The sequence below is a fragment of the Rutidosis leptorrhynchoides genome, chromosome 5 (genome assembly GCF_046630445.1).
Source record: "Rutidosis leptorrhynchoides isolate AG116_Rl617_1_P2 chromosome 5, CSIRO_AGI_Rlap_v1, whole genome shotgun sequence".
Classification (NCBI taxonomy): Eukaryota; Viridiplantae; Streptophyta; class Magnoliopsida; order Asterales; family Asteraceae; genus Rutidosis; species Rutidosis leptorrhynchoides.
Genome location: NC_092337.1, coordinates 62,250,023 through 62,268,310, shown reverse-complemented (window position 1 = coordinate 62,268,310; position 18,288 = coordinate 62,250,023). Strand labels below are relative to the sequence as shown.

The 18,288-nt window shown below is 32.2% G+C and overlaps 1 protein-coding gene across 1 annotated transcript in view; it reads right to left on the bottom strand.

Moving 5' to 3' along the window:
* LOC139848680 (serpin-ZX-like) overlaps positions 1-15,309 on the bottom strand; it is a 76,435-nt gene extending 61,126 nt beyond the window's left edge. Inside the window, exons 1-3 of the mRNA XM_071838391.1 lie at positions 15,247-15,309; positions 14,658-14,993; positions 14,286-14,356 (exon numbers count right to left, since the gene is read on the bottom strand). Coding sequence (XP_071694492.1) covers positions 14,286-14,356; positions 14,658-14,993; positions 15,247-15,309 — 470 coding nt within the window. The remainder of the gene's footprint in view (positions 1-14,285; positions 14,357-14,657; positions 14,994-15,246) is intronic.
* Positions 15,310-18,288: the final 2,979 nt, after the last annotated feature.

Here is an 18,288-nt window from a genome sequence, read left to right as displayed (position 1 = left end):
ATAGTTTAAGGCATAGCCTTTACATAGACAAGGAATTGAAAAAAATAATCTAGGAAATATTAAGATTGAAGTAATCTTCATATTTCTTCTTCTCATCCTCCACCTTCTTCATAAACTCATCAACTTTCTCGTTCCTCGCCTTTTGTTTCTCATGCAGGAACTCGAGATTATCATAAAGGTTAGAAACTTCATTGTTGATTACATGGTACTTGTGGTCCCTTATAGAAAGTTGATTATTCACGTGTTTTTCCTCCATCTTCAATCTAAGGTTAACATCTTCTCTTAGGCAAGAGAGAGATTGCTTCCCCCATCGGGTATTTCTATCACCTTCATACTTCACCAACTTTATCTCCTTCTTTAGTTCAGCATTTTTCTCCATGAGCTTCTTGATCGCTAGGTCTTTTTCCTTCATTTGAAAATCGATCCTTGCAATATGGCGAATTAGGTCATCGGTAGTTTTTCGCAGATTCATGAGCTCGTACTTGGCATCAGCTTCATCGTAGAAAGGAGATCGGGATCTTTTCTTTGACGGCCCAATTTCTTCAAAACATTTCCTCTTGTCTTTATTCCTCGGGGTTGGATAGTATTCAGGAGACCCATGTAACTTTAGGGTAGTATTTGGGTTATAATTTGGTGAGGGAGGACCACCAAAGTCATAAGGTGGACTTTAGAGTGGTCTTTCTGTGGAAGACCTTTCAGTATCTTTTTTGGTTGGCTTGAAAAGATTCATTTTGGTCGTTTGATGATAATTAGACATCCTAACATTAGGAAGGATATTTTGATTAGAATCTTTAAGTCAAGTTTATTAAAGCATAATCGTTAAGATTATGGGGCAATCCTAAGTCCTTTAATTCTAAGGCAGGAAAGGTTATAGTTTTCTAGATTGCTAAGGCACCCTAGCTAACAAGTAAGGCACACATAAAAATGCAATCCTGGTTCTCTATAATAGCCTGGTTATGCTCTGATACCAATCTGTAATGTCCTCCCAATTGGGTCTGGAAGGAACGTCACTAATATCAAAACATACCAACATATTATAATAAACGAGAACAATACTAAATGATGAATTTAACTTTAATGAGTACGCAGCGGAAAATGAAATATCGTTACAATGACAGGAATAACAATATCGTAAATGTTCACATGCAGAAGTAATAAATGCGATATCTCTTGATCCTATGTCCAAGTAGCATCACATAAGCAGTAAGTATAAGAGCTTGAATCAAACAGCACCTGAGACAAAACATGCTAAAGTGTCAACCAAAAAGGTTGAGTGAAGTTCATAGGTTTAACAAAAAGTTTATCGTTGTTTTAGACCACAAGATTTAGTTTGTAAAGTTGATCTCCCGTAGGATCAAAAAGTTATGCCAATGCGTGATATTTAGACTAAACGTTCAAGTTTGCCCCATGACAAGTTGTGTCTGTCCTTGTCGGTTTAATTTCATTATTAAGTAATACAATGACTTGGTCAAATGTATCGGGGATGTTACTCCCGATAGGCCTACTCCTAATAATTAAGCATGCCGCAGCAATTAAAAATATCACTGTAGGGACCTAGTCGGACATAGCCAAGTATAGCATAGTTTAATAGTTTGGTACTTGTGTCTAAAGTGTAAAAAGTAAAAACAGCATGTGTCTCACCCCAAGTAAAAGTAAGTAAGTTTGCTAGCAATTAAAGAGGGGCTATGAATTCACCTTAGTAAGTAGAGAGAGAGTTATTCCTCGAAATAAAGAGTTGAACGAGTGAGCAGGAAAGTCAACCTATTGACATTTAAGAGTAGTTAAGTGTTTTGCCCATGTTTAAGTTTAAGTATGTGTTTAAGTATAGTTTGTTTTACTAAGTTTCTATTCCTAGTAAGTTACTATTTTTATAAAGTTTCCATTTTTAGAAAGTTTCTTATTTTACTAAGTTTCTATGACTAGAGAGTTTCTACTTTTATCAGTGTTTTCCATTTTAGGATATTTGCCGTATTAGATAAGCTTCCAATCACCCCTTTCCCTTCGAATGGCTAATTTAGATCTAGGGGCTTGAGCCATAGGACCCTTTAAATCGAAAATCCAAACCCTCTGCCTAGAATCTCATAGAAACCATTCGTCAAGAAAGTTCGAAGATCTATACATCTCTAATACATATCCCAAAATGTTTTTATGTTACAATATAAGTAGTAGGTTATAGGTGCTAGTAATAGTAATAGTGTATACATGTTATTTATTTTATTTTTAATTGCATATAATTTATAACATTATTTACATGTTTCGGTAAAAATAATAACCGAAGTAAAAAGTAAAAAGTAAAAAGTAAAAAGTAAAAAATAAAAAATAAGAAAAGAATACTTACTAGTAGTAATTCTTCAAAGAGAGAATGAGAGAAATTTTGGTGTGAGTTTGAATGAGAAATGAGGGGTATTTATACTTGAAAAAATTAGGTAAAAAGAATAAAATAATTAAAAGAAAAAGAAATATTTAATTCTTAATGGGATTTTAAAATTAAAAAGTATTAAATGTTAGGTCATGGGATAATGCACAAAATAAAATAATAAAAGTAGGTTTTTTTCATTACAATTTTTAATTAAAAAGTAATTTATTTTTTATTTTTTATTTATTTTAAGGATTTTTTTTTTTGTAAATAAACAAATTTATTTAATGTTTTTCCAAGAATATTTGTCAATAATATTTTATTTTATTTTATTTTATTTAATTAATAAATACAAATTTTGCATAAAAATAATAAATAATTCGGCATTTTGTATTTTTAATAATAATTATGATTTTAATTATTAAACTATAGCTTTAGTAAGTTTGTAAATATTATTACATTTATATACAATTGGATTTATTATATAGTTAAATATATAATACATTAACTAAATAATAAAAGTGATACAAAGTTTATATACTTAGTTAAATTATTTCAAATTATATAAATTAATAATATATTATTTATTTAAGCGTACATTGTTGACTAAAAATTACTATTCGGTCAATATTTAATTGTATATAACAACCCTTAATACATATAGTCAGACATATAACCCTAGGGTTAATTCAGTAATTTAGAAGTCGAAAAGTGAGGGTTGTTACAGAACCCGCACGTGGGAGGGCATTTAATGTTAGTACCAGTGAAGCACGTGAGGATCCTAATCTTGTCACGGGTACGTTTACCGTTAATAATCAACTAGCTTCTATTATGTTTGATACGGGTGCTGATAGAAGTTATATGTGTAAAGACTTTAGTTCTAAACTAAAATGTGCATCATTGCCTCTAGACGATAAATATACTATTGAATTAGCTAATGGTAAACTGATAAAAGCCGATAAAATTTTCCATGGTTGCGAAATAAATCTCGCTGGTGAAACCTTCAAAATCGATTTGATACCCGTAGAATTAGGAAGTTTTGACGTAATCGTTGGCATGGACTGGATGTCCAAAACAAGAGCGGAAGTTGTTTGCACTGAGAAAGTAATCCGCATCCCTCGTAAAGATAAAACTTCATTAATGATTTATGGGGAGAAGAGCAACTCGAAGCTAAACCTTATCAGCTGTATGAAGGCCCAGAAACTTATAAGAAAAGGTTGTTATGCTATTCTCGCACACGTAAAGAAGATCGATACTGAAGAAAGAAGCATTGATGACATGCCGGTTGTAAGAGAGTATCCCGGAGTATTTCCAGAAGAATTACCGGGGCTACCTCCACACAGATGTGTAGAATTCCAGATTGATCTCGTACTAGGAGCCGCACCTGTAGCCTGATCCCCATATAGACTTGCACCTTCAGAAATGCAAGAATTACAAGACCAGTTGCAAGAATTATCAGACCGTGGATTTATTCGTCCCAGTTTTTCACCTTGGGGTGCTCCTATTCTATTCGTCAAGAAGAAGGATGGATCTATGAGAATATGCATACATTACCGAGAATTAAACAAATTAACGATCAAGAATCGGTACCCATTACCGAGGATTGATGATTTGTTTGATCAATTGCAAGGATCAAGTGTTTATTCTAAGATTGATCTACGCTCCGGATATCATCAGCTGAGAGTGAAGGAAGAAGATGTTCCTAAAACCGCGTTCAGAACCCGTTACGGTCACTATGAATTTTTAGTCATGCCTTTTGGATTGACTAATGCTTCAGCAGTATTTATGGATCTAATGAATCGCATCTGTAGACCGTATTTAGACAAATTTGTCATTGTTTTTATCGACGACATATTGATTTACTCAAAGAACAAGGAAGAACATGAGCAACACTTAAGACTGGTACTAGAGATACTCAAGAAAGAAGAATTGTACGCAAAATTTTCGAAGTGCGATTTCTGGTTACAAGAAGTACAATTTTTGTGCCATGTTGTCAGTAAACATGGAATTAAAATTGACCCTGCCAAGATCGAAGCCATTAGTAAATGGGAAACACCGAAGACTCCAACACAAATCCGCCAATTCTTAGGTCATGCTGGTTACTACCGAAGATTCATTCAAGATTTCTCTAGAATCGCCAAACCCTTAACTGCATTGACTCAAAAGGGAAAGAAGTATGATTGGTCCACGGAACAGGAATCCTCATTCCAGTTATTAAAGAAGAAGTTAACGTCTGCACCCATTTTGTCATTACCAGAAGGAAATGATGATTTCGTGATCTATTGTGACGCTTCGTGCCAAGGTTTAGGATGTGTATTAATGCAACGCACAAAAGTTATCGCATATGCCTCACGACAACTAAAAATTCATGAAAAGAACTATACGACGCACGATTTGGAACTAGGAGCAGTAGTTTTTGCACTCAAAATATGGAGACACTATCTATATGGCACCAAGTGTACAGTGTACACCGACCATAAGAGTCTTCAGCATATTTTTGATCAAAAACAACTCAATATGAGGCAACGTCGCTGGGTAGAGTTGTTAAACGATTACGATTGTGAAATCCGTTACCACCCCGGAAAGGCTAATGTTGTAGCTGATGCCCTAAGTTCGGAAAGAAAGAGTAAAACCTCTTAGGATCCGAGCTTTGAATATTACAATTCGTACTGATCTCATAAAGCAAATTCAAGCAGCACCGTTAGAGGCTTTAAAAGAAGAAAATGAAAAAGGCGAAATGAGCAGAGGGTTAGAAAAATAGCTTGAAGTAAAAGCCGATGGAACCCTGTATTTTGCTGGTAGGATATGGGTACCAAGACATGGTAACCTAAGGCAACAAGTACTGAATGAAGAACACAAAACGAGGTACTCAATTCACCCAGGAAATGGAAAAATGTACCACAATCTCAAGAAGTTCTATTGGTGGCCTAATATGAAGACAGAAATTGCTACTTATGTAAGCATATGTTTGACGTGTGCAAAGGTCAAAGCTGAGCACCAAAAGCCGTCAGGATTACTGCAACAACCGGAAATTCTGTAGTGGAAATGGGAAAGAATAACCATGGATTTCATTACGAAATTGCCAAGGACTGCAAGTAGTCATGATACTATTTGGGTGATAGTTGATCGTCTAACTAAATCAGCTCACTTCCTACCAATAAAGGTGACAGACAGTATGGAAAGATTAGCACGCCTATATTTGAAGGAAGTAGTTTCCAGGCATGGTGTACCTATCTCCATCATATCTGATCGCGACACCCGATTCACATCACGTTTCTGGCAGTCATTACAAAAAGTATTGGGAACTCGATTAGATATGAGCACCGCTTATCACCCTCAGACAGATGGTCAAAGTGAAAGAACAATACAAACATTGGAAGCCATGTTACGGGCATGCGTGATTGACTTTGGAACCAGTTGGGATCGACACTTACCGTTGGCAGAATTTTCATACAATAAAAGCTATCATACGAGCATCAACGCAGCGCCATTTGAAGCAATTTACGGTAGAAAGTGCAGATCTCCTATCTGTTGGAGTGAAGTAGGAGAAAGACAACTTACTGGACCAGAAATTATTCATGAAACCACCGACAAGATCATTCAAATACAACAGCGATTGAAAACGGCCATGAGTCGCCAAAAGAGTTATGCTGATGTAAGAAGAAAACCGCTAGAATTTCAAGTGGGTGACAAAGTCATGTTGAAAGTGTCACCCTGGAAAGGCGTTGTACGATTCGGTAAACGAGGAAAGCTAAGTCCTAGGTATGTAGGACCCTTTGAAATCACCGAAAGAATTGGAGCAGTTGCTTATCAATTAAAACTACCACAAGAACTTAGTAGTTTTCATGACACATTTCACGTGTCAAATTTAAAGAAATGTTTAGCTGAAGAGGATGTTGTAATTCCTCTTGACGAAATACGAATCAATGATAAACTCTATTTTATCGAAGAACCTGTTGATATCATGGACCGTGAGGTCAAACAATTAAAACAAAGCAAAATACCGATAGTTAGGGTTCGTTGGAACGCAAGACGAGGACCCGAGTTTACTTGGGAACGTGAAGATCAAATGAAGCAAAAGTATCCATATTTGTTCACTGATATCGCTCATGAAACAGGTACTACTCAAAATTTCGGGACGAAATTTTCTTTAACGGGGAGGTTATGTGATGACCCGGAAAATTTCGACTAATTTAAACCAATTCTCTATATGATTTAATATTATGTATGTATATATATATATATATATATATATATATATATATATATATATATATATATATATATATATATATTATAAGATGTACAAGTAAAACACTAATTGCTACAGTAAATACTATTTGCTACAGTGAAACCGTATTTTGCTACAGTGCAACACTATTTGATGTCGACGAACTAGCAAACAAAAACGGATAAGGCGGCCATGCGATCGCATGGCAAAAACACTGAAAACCCATGCGATCGCATGGGAACCAAATTCAGGAAATATGCCTATAAAAGGCCAGCTTGTTCAACGGAAAATATCACACAAGTAAAAAATCTGTAATAAATATTTATATTTATAATTATAATTATAATTATAATTATAATTTAAGTTTAATAATAATAAAGTATATTCGAGGGTGTTTTAATTCGGGTTTCAAACCGCTTTAAGTTAAGGAAATATTGGGTATTGTTCGGGGTATTGTTCTTGAATCCAAGGCCAACCATACAGTCATCTAACATCATTACGTCTACGCAATTTGCCTACAATATTGAGTCTCAATATTGAACTGTGAGTTTATAGTCTCCCTTTTTAAATACTTTAAATATTTTTGGGCTGAGAATACATGCAATTTATTTTAAACGCAATAAGACACAAGTACATACTAAATTCTACACCGAGTTAAACCGAAAATCCCTTAGCTTTGGTAACTAGTAGCTGCCAGTACATAGGATATGGACTGGTGGGCGCGAATAATTGTATATGGATCCATAGGGCTTGACATCCCCGTTCGAGCTAGAGCGTTAGCCTTTTAACGGACGTATGTTATTTGAGTTTATAGCACGTTGGTTTGCGTGTATTAAAATGAATGGGGTAATTATTATTATAGCGTTAAGTTTAGTTACCAGGGTGCTCTGTTACGTAGAATCTATTGCTAAACTTTTGATGAAATCTTGTGGTCTATCTTTATATACTTATGACTCGAGCAATTAAACCTATATCTCACCAACATTCGTGTTGACTTTTTAGCATGTTTTATTCTCAGGTCCTTAGACTGCTTCCGCTGTGATGTGCTTGTTGCCTGCATGGAGTCTCTCATGCTTTGTACAAAGTTTATTGCATTTAAAATAAAACTGTGTTGTGTAATAAATAATTGGACTGTGATGTCAACCTATAAATTAAAGACTTATGTATTTTGGGGTTTTGCTTATACCTAAGCACTCGCCCACATGTTTATAACTTTCTATGTTTAGAAAGTCACTTATTTTAATGAATGCAATATTTTATCAAAACGTATCATATAGAGGTCAAAACCTCACTGTGGAATCAATGATTAACGTGCCGCGTCAATAGCAATTTTAATGAATTCAAGGTTCTGGCAGACGTTGCAACAAGCATTGGGGACTCGTCTAGACATGAGTACTGCCTATCATCCACAAACTGATGGGTAGAGCGAAAGGACGATACAAACGCTTGAAGACATGCTACGAGCATGTGTTATTGATTTCGGAAATAGTTGGGATCGACACCTACCGTTAGCAGAATTTTCCTACAACAACAGTTATCATTCTAGTATTGAGATGGCACCGTTTGAGGCACTTTATGGTAGAAAGTGCAGGTCTCCGATTTGTTGGAATGAAGTGGGGGATAGACAGATTACGGGACCGGAGATAATACAAGAAACTACTGAGAAAATCATCCAAATTCAACAACGATTGAAAACCGCCCAGAGTCGACAAAAGAGCTACGCGGACAGTAAAAGAAAAGATATAGAGTTTGAAATTGGAGAAATGGTCATGCTTAAGGTTTCACCTTGGAAAGGCGTTGTTCGATTTGGTAAACGGGGGAAACTAAATCCAAGGTACATTGGACCATTCAAGATTATAGATCGTGTCGGACCAGTAGCTTACCAACTGGAGCTACCTCAACAACTCGTGGCTGTACATAACACTTTCCATGTCTCGAATTTGAAGAAATGTTTTGCTAAAGAAGATCTCACTATTCCGTGGACGAAATCCAAATCAATGAAAAACTTCAATTCATTGAAGAACCCGTCGAAATAATGGATCGTGAGGTTAAGAGACTTAAGCAAAACAAGATACCGATTGTTAAGGTTCGATGGAATGCTCGTAGAGGACCCGAGTTCACCTAGGAGCGTGAAGATCATATGAAGAAGAAATACCCGCATCTATTTCCAGAAGATTCGTCAACACCTTCAACAGCTTAAAATTTCGGGACGAAATTTATTTAACGGGTAGGTATTGTAGTGACCCGAACTTTTCCATGTTTATATATATTAATTGAGATTGATACTTACATGACTAAATGTTTCCAACGTGTTAAGCAATCAAACTTGTTAAGACTTGATTAAATGAAATAAGTTTCATATAGACAATTGATCACCCAAGTTGACCGGCGATTCACGAACGTTACAAAATTGTAAAAACTATATGTTGTGGTATATATAGACATATATATATGGTTGACATAAGATTATGATGAGTAAGTATCTCACTAAGCATATTAACAATGTGTGATATACATAAGAAATGAGATTACTAAGTTAAGAAACTCGAAATGATATATATAACGATTATCATTATGATAACGTCTACTAAATACATATGTATCATATTAAGATATTGATACACTATATTTAACATGATAAAATGATATTTAAATATATCATTAAGTGTGTTAACAATGAACTACATATGTAAAAACAAGACTACTAACTCAAGAATTACGAAACGAGACTTATATGTAACGATTTTCGTTGTAACGATATTTTAATGTATATATCATATTAAGAGATATTCATACATCATAATATCATGATAATATAATAATTTAACATCTCATTTGATATAATAAACATTGGGTTAACAACATTAATTGAGATCGTTAACTTAAAGGTTTCAAAACAACACTTACATGTAACGACTAACGAAGACTTAACGACTCCATTAGAATGTATATACATGTTGTGTTTTGATATGTATTCTTACACTTTTGAAAGACTTCAAGACACATATCAAAGTACTTCTACTTAACAAAAATACTTACAATTGCATCCTCGTTCAGTTTCATCAACAATTCTACTCGTATGCACCCGTATTCGTACTCGTACAATACACAACTTTAAGATGTATGTACTATTGGTATATACACTCCAATGATTAGCTCTTAGCAGCCCATGTGAGTCACCTAACACATGTGGGAACCATCATTTGGCAACTAGCATGAAATATCTCATAAAATTACAAAAATATTAGTAATCATTCATGACTTATTTACATGAAAACAAAATTACATATCCTTTATATCTAATCCATATACCAACGACTAAAAACACCTACAAACACTTTCATTCTTCAATTTTCTTCATCTAATTGATCTCTCTCAAGTTCCATCTTCAAGTTCTAAGTGTTCTTCATAAATTCCATAAGTATAGTTTCATAAAAATCAAGAATACTTTCAAGTTTGCAAGTCTACTTCCAAGCTTTCTAATCCATTCCAAGTAATTATCTAAGATTAAGGAACCTTTGTTATTTATAGTAGGTTATCTTTATAATTCAAGGTAATATTCATATTCAAACTTTGATTCAATTTCTACAACTATAACAATCTTATTTCAAGTGAAAATCTTACTTGAACTGTTTTCGTGTCATGATTCTGTTTCAAGAACTTTCAAGCCATCCAGGATCCTTTGAAGCTAGATCCATTTTTCTAATTTCCAGTAGTTTTATCCAGAAAACTTGAGGTAGTAATGATGTTCATAACATCATTCGATTCATACATATAAAGCTATCTTATTCGAAGGTTTAAACTTATAATCACTAGAACATAGTTTAGTTAATTCTAAACTTGTTCGTAAACAAAAGTTAATCCTTCTAACTTGACTTTTAAAATCAACTAAACACATGTTCTATATCTATATGATAAGCTAACTTAATGATTTAAAACCTGGAAACACGATGAACACCATAAAATCGGATATACGCCGTCGTAGTGAAACCGGGGCTGTTTTGGTTTGGATAATTAAAAACTATGATAAACTTTGATTTAAAAGTTGTTCTTCTGGGAAAATGATTTTTCATATGAACATGAAACTATATCCAAAAATCTTGGTTAAACTCAAAGTGAAAGTATGTTTTTCAAAATGGTCATCAAGATGTCGTTCTTTCGACGAAAATGACTACCTCTTTAGTAATTGACATGTAACTTAAATTTCTGACTATAAACCTATACTTTTTCTGTTTGGATTCTTAAATTATAGTTCAATATGAAACCATAGCAATTTTATTCACTCAAAACGGATTTAAAATGAAGAAGTTATGGGTAAAACAAGATTGGATATTTTTGATCTTTTTAGCTACGGGAAATGTTTAACAAATCTATACAAATCATATCCTAGCTAACTTATATTGTATTATACATGTATTCTAATATATTATGTAATCTTGGGATACCATAGACACGTATGCAAATTTTTTGACATATCATATCGACTCATGTATATATATTATTTGTAACAACCATAGACACTCTATATGCAGCAATGTTGGAGTTAGCTATACAGGGTTGAGGTTGATTCCAAAAATATATATACTTTGAGTTGTGATCTAGCCTGAGACGTGTATATACTGGATCGTGGATTGATTCAAGATAATATATATCGATTTATTTCTGTACATCTAACTGTGGACAACTAGTTGTAGGTTACTAACGAGGACAGCTGACTTAATACACTCAAATCTTTAAAACATAATAAAAATGGTTGTAATTATATTTTGATCATACTTTGATATATATGTACATATTTGTATAGGTTCGTGAATCGATCCATGGCCAAGTCTTATTTTCGAGGAAGGAAATATCTGTGAAAGTGAGTTATAGTCCTACTTTTAAAATCTAATATTTTTGGGATGAGAATACATGCAGGTTTTATAAATGATTTACAAAATAGACACAAGTACGTGAAACTACATTCTATGGTTGAATTACTGAAATTGAATATGCCCCTTTTTATTAAGTCTGGTAATCTAAGAATTAGGGAACAGACACCCTAATTGACGCGAATCCTAAAGATAGATCTATTGGGCCTAACAAACCCCATCCAAAGTACCGGATGCTTTAGTACTTCGAAATTTATATCATATCCGAAGGGTGTCCCGGAATGATGGGGATATTCTTATATATGCATCTTGTTAATGTCGGTTACCAGGTGTTCACCATATGAATGATTTTTATCTCTATGTATGGGAGGTGTATTGAAATATGAAATCTTGTGGTCTATTGTTACGATTTGATATATATAGGTTAAACCTATAACTCACCAACATTTTTGTTGACGTTTAAAGCATGTTTATTCTCAGGTGAATACTAAGAGCTTCCGCTGTTGCATACTAAAATAAGGACAAAATTTGGAGTCCATGTTTGTATGATATTGTGTAAAAACTGCATTCAAGAAACATATGTCGATGTAATATATTTCGTTTGTAAACCATTATGTAATGGTCGTGTGTAAACAGTATATTTTAGATTATCATTATTTGATAATCTACGTAATGTTTTTAAAACCTTTATTGATAAAATAAAGGTTATGGTTGTTTTAAAAATGAATGCAGTCTTTTGAAAAACGTCTCATATAGAGGTCAAAACCTCGCAGCGAAATCAATTTATATGGAACGTTTATAATCAATATGAACGGGACATTTCACCCGTACACTCTTTTACACTCCTTACAAGAATAAAACTCTCAACCTCACAAATAAACACACTCCGTTGATAAACTCTATCAACTATGTTTTTCCCATTTGTGACTTGATCCCTTTCTCTGGATCACTTGATCCTTTCTTGGATCACTTGATCCCTTTCTCCGGATGGTCTTGAATTTTTTTTTTGAAATAGTAATATTTTTTAATATGTTTACAAAACTAGAAATTTGGAAAAAATCATTACAAAACTAGTAAAACTGGAGTTTCAAACTCCGGTTTGGGCCAAACCGGTGTTCCAAAGTCCGGTTTCTATCTACTTTGTCCACATGGCAGAGTGACATGGCAAACCGGACTTTGAAACACCGGTTTGCCACGTGTTTTTTTTTTTAAGGATTTTGGGATGAGCTCGTTTATTTGTTTAGAAATTTTTTTTTAATTGTTTTAAAAGTTATATATATATATATATATATATATATATATATATATATATATATATATATATATATATATATATATATATATATAGGGGCAGGATCAATGGGGAAGTAACCAATCGGGGGGAAGCGGGGGAAGCAAAATTATTTTTTTTGAAATTTTTTTTCCGGCATCAAGATCACACGAAAATATGAACATTTAGAAGAGACACTTCGTGATGAATGTTATTATTTAGGCGGGAAAACGATCGACAAAAATAACATTTAAGATAATATTGTTCGTGAAGAATATGAACGTTTTTTTTCATGTTTTGTGAAGTAAAATTTAGGCCGATTTAGAGTTTAGGGTTTAGGGTTTGGTGTTTTGGGTTTATTCTATAAACCTAAAACACCAAACCCTAAACCCTAAACCCTAAACCCTAAACTCTAAACCGTTTGTGTTAAAAACTCAATCTAAATCCTAAATCTAAACCCTAAATCTAAACCCTAAACCCTAAATTTCTAAACCCTAATATCTAAACCCTATAAATCCTAATATCTAAACCCTAATATCTAAATCCCAATAGCTAAAACCTCAAAATACACTCGAAAAACACGATAATTGTTATATATTACTTCTTCGAGCGTTTTCCCGCCAAAATGAAAACATTTATCACAAAGTGTCTCTACTAAATGTTCATATTTTCATCTCATCTATAATGTTCGTGAACAAAGTTTTTTCAAAAAACAAAAAAAAAAGTTTTTGATTCCCACCGCTTCCCCCCGAATGGTTACTTCCCTCTTGATCCTACCACTATATATATATATATATATATATATATATATATATATATATATATATATATATATATATATATATATATATATATATATATATATATAGTTAAATAATGCGTACATGACATGATGACTTCTCAGACTACATTAAAAAAAGTTTCAAATTAGCTTATTAATAATTGATATTCGTCCCCTAAATCTAGCAAAAATAATTAAAACTTTTTTCTAAAAAAATAAATGAGCTCATCCCATAATTCCTAAAAAAAAAAAAAAAAAAGCCACGTGGCAAACCGGTGTTTCAAAGTCCGGTTTGCCATGTCACTCTGCCATGTGGTCAAAGTAAATAGAAACCGGACTTTGGAACACCGATTTGGCCAAACCGGAGTTTGAGACTCCGGTTTTACTAGTTTTGTAAAGTTTTTTTTCAAAATTTCTAGTTTTGTAAACATATTAAAAAATAATACTATTTAAAAAAAAAATCGGATGGTCTTCTCATTCTTCATATCGCCATGTATTTATAGTGAATCATCATCATGTGAATGCCATATATTGAACAACCCATATATACGGCCATATAATTCACCTACCCCCTTTTTGAATTTAAGCATGCAAACATTTTACTTAAATAAATTATAGCCACATGCTCCTTTTCTTTGTTTGACTCTTAGTGTGTAATACATAACATTTATTCAATAATGATAGGCAACTACTAATTTAAAATAGAAACCCATGCAAACATCAATTTGACAACATAAATGTTTGTCAACTAATTGGACCACCTTCCAACAGCAGGAACAACGTCTTTAATCAATCCACTAGTTTGCTTTTCGGCCCACACATTCACTTCATCGGCTACCTCAGCAGGCTGCATTTTGATCAATAAATACAAATTATATGCTAACAAAAGATTAATGACAATTTGGGATGTGTTAGTATTGATCCCACCACCACAACACATTAACTATATGTCAATAATAAATCAACAAAACAAATATTTACTAGAATGACTAAAATTTGTCATTTATCTGTCAAGTTAACTTACCCATCGAGATGAATTTGGTTACCTAATATTCCACAACTTCCAAAACTTACACTATTTAGGAAATATGAATTAATGCCTAACACACTGTACATCACTATTAACAAAAAAAGTTGTAAAAACTAACCTTATTCCAGAAATCGCCAAGCTTACAAACGGCATTATGAAGAGTTTTCACCGTTTGTTCAAAAGAAGGATGAAAAGAAGTCGTACTCTGATCAGCCCAAATTCCATTTGCAAACCTTAAAAGAGGTCCGCCAAAAGGGCTGACATCAGCCAAAACAGAGGACACATGCTGCGAACGAGAATTCACGTCATCAATACTTTTTGCATCCAAATAAGATAACAACTGCTTGTGTGTTTCACCTGTCGAACCCACCGCAACTGACCTCAGGACTGTATCGATAGAAAGCGGCGAGAAAACAACGTTTGATGTGTTGGATAAAACGTGGGTTGCAAGAAACTTTTTTGTGGTAACATGTTTTTCGCGGTGTTGATTAGTCAGAAACGTGATATAGATTTTTTTTTTTTTTTTTTTTTTTTTTTTTTTTTTTGAAAGGCAATGTTAGTGGTTAGAGTTAATTCACGAAAATCCCCCCCCCCCCCCCCCCCCCCCGAGACTCGAACCCTTGATCTCCTCGAACACCATGTTAACATGGTGACCAATGAGGCAAAGCCCCATTGGCGAAACGTGATATAGATTGAAGAACAAATACAGAGGAATGCAAACAAGAACCAGATATTTCTTCCTCGTGCATGAGAATTTGATCCATCACCATCGTTTGTAATATGTTGAACAAAAGTGCGATTTTGTTTTCAGAAGCAGGTTAATTACTAGATTTATAACAATGAAAGTTAAGAACAAAACACAGAATTGCTTTATAACCGAATGAATTACAACTAACTGACCAGTTAAGAACGATTAATAAATTTAAGGAAAGACTCAATTTAGTTCACTTCTATAGTTCTATCGCGAATAAAGGGGGCGGGCTTTTATAGCCTTAATTAATTCCCAGCTGCTGGTATGTCTATTTTTGTAAAGCAATCGTTGATCGAGGAATCGTATCTATAGTCTATCTATCTATTCTATCTATATCTATAGTCTATATTAAAATGCTATAATGATGACATCATAAATAGTCATTTTCCTTCATTGAAAAAAATCAAAAAGAAAATAGAAAAAAATCTAACCCACTTGGATGACATCATAAATCAATTTAATTTACAATTAAATTTTAATCTTTACAATTAATTATAATTTAATTATTATGATTAAGATATAATTTAATCTTTACAATTTTTAAAAAAAATTCAAAAGACATTTGTTATTAGTTATAATTATTATTATTATTAAAAATATAAATACTCAATTTTTAAGCAAACTTTATTATTATTTTTATTAATTATTATTATTATTATTATTATTATTATTATTATTATTATTATTATTATTATTATTATTATAATAATAATAATTATTATTATAATATTAATATTCAAATATGGATTCTCCTTACGGGATTAATTACGTTACATATGTATGCGAAAATACATGTCTCTATATGTTTGTAAAAACGACAAGTTTCTTAGTCAGAATCCGTGGTTTTACGGTCATTAAACTAAACGACTTTACAATTTATTTTCACTTAATTCCTAAAACATATCATTAAACTGTTTCGTTTAACCAAACTCGTGGTTCCACGGGTCATTTCACTAGTAGTTAATATTAAATCTCTATCTTTGTGATGTCATAAATAAGTCATTATCCTTTATAAAAATAAATCAAAAGAAAAAAGAAAAAATTAGAAGACATGTAGATGATGTCATAAACACCAATTAAAATAAATTTATTAAAAAGAAGTAATTATTTATCTTCTACTTTATTAATAAATTAGTTTTTCCTTTTCATAATAACAACTAAATAATTATTCCGTATTAATTTTAACGAACGTTATTATCTTCTGCATCATATCTTATTCTTTTCTTTTCTTCAATCATAACAACTAAATAATTTATGTGGCTAAAATGCCAAGTCAGATTGTGACTGATATTGTGTGACATATTTGTGTGGGAATATCAAATCTCTTATAACATACTTAAAATAAAATTTCCTAAACACAACAAAATATCATTTATTAGTCAACTTTTTAAACACAAAATATCGGATCACTTTTAAAATTATGATAAAACATTCACGTGACCACATGTACAAACTTTTAAAAAATTATACAATCTTTTACAAAAGACCCCATTAGCACAGGTACAAACTTTGAAACATATTATACCATCTTCATATAATAATTGTAATTTTAATTTTTTTTTTAATAAAAATAAAGAGACATTTGTTATTACTAATAATTATTATTAAAAATAAAAATACTCAATTTTAGAGCAAAATTTATTATTATTATTATTATTATATTATTATTATTATTTAACTATGGATTTTTTTACCGGATTAATTACGTTACATATGTATACAAAATACACATCTCAATAAAATGTTGTAATGTAGACGTTTATGACAAGGAAAATAGCAATTGTGATGAAAATTGAAAGAAAGACGTGGGAGAATAAATGTAGTTCATTTATTCTGACCAAGTTAAGTATATCAATATGTTTGTAAAAACAATGACAAGTTTCTTAGTTGGAATCTGTGGTTCCACGGGTCATTAAACTAAATGACTTTAACATTTACGTTCACTTAATACCTAAAATATATCATTAAACTATTTTATTAAAACAAACCCGTGATTTCGCGAGTCATTTCACTAGTTTATACTATAATTTGGATGACATCATATAGCTGACATGTCGAATTCTGATAAGTTCATGGTATTTACCATGTCAACTTTGTGCTTAATTGATGATATATCATGGTTTAAAATATAAAAAAATATAAAATACTGAATATTAAAAAAATAAACAATGAAGATAAAAACATTAATAATTTATTTAATAATAATAATCTATCTATATCTATATCTATATCTATATTATATTTATATTTATATTTATATTTATATTTATATTTATATTTATATTTATATTTATATTTATATTTATATTTATATTATATATAATAACAAAGCAATTTCTCCTAATCATTTTTCAAAAATTTAAGATGGAGTAAAAATAACCATTAGATTAACTCTCAACTTTTAATAATAGTCATAGATTCACTTGATCACTCAACATTTGTCTCTCTTCTCTCTTTCATTTGTTTGTTGACTAGATTACCCTATACAAGCCGTGCGTAAAGAAAATACGGGGACTAGGTTGAACTTCAAAAAACTGCTTAGGGTTCACATAAAACGTTACGCCATTACGTATTGAAAAGCAGATGCAATTAGGGATCTCAAAATCGGCGATAACTCGTCAGAATTTTCCAAACGAAAAATCGGGGTCTAACTCACTCTATTACTCGGTCAATGCCGGTCAAACGGTGGTCAACGGGGTCGGAAAACTTAGATCTTGCCTGAAACTTGAAAAGATGAGGAAGAAAAATAGGAGGCAACTAATCCGAGTTCTATAAGGTTTTGAGTTGATATGAAAAAGGAAGCGTAGGTCTCAAAATCTGGTTTATATGATTTTGTATGTCTTTTTTGTTACTTGCATAAAGAAGAAAGTGGTAGGAAGAAAGAGGCGCATGTGAATGAGTAATTTTGGGGAATACAACCGTTATTTGAAGCAACTAGGGTTTCATAATTTAATTTTAATATGGCTTAAAAGAGTATTGGGCCAACAAAGTCAGATTC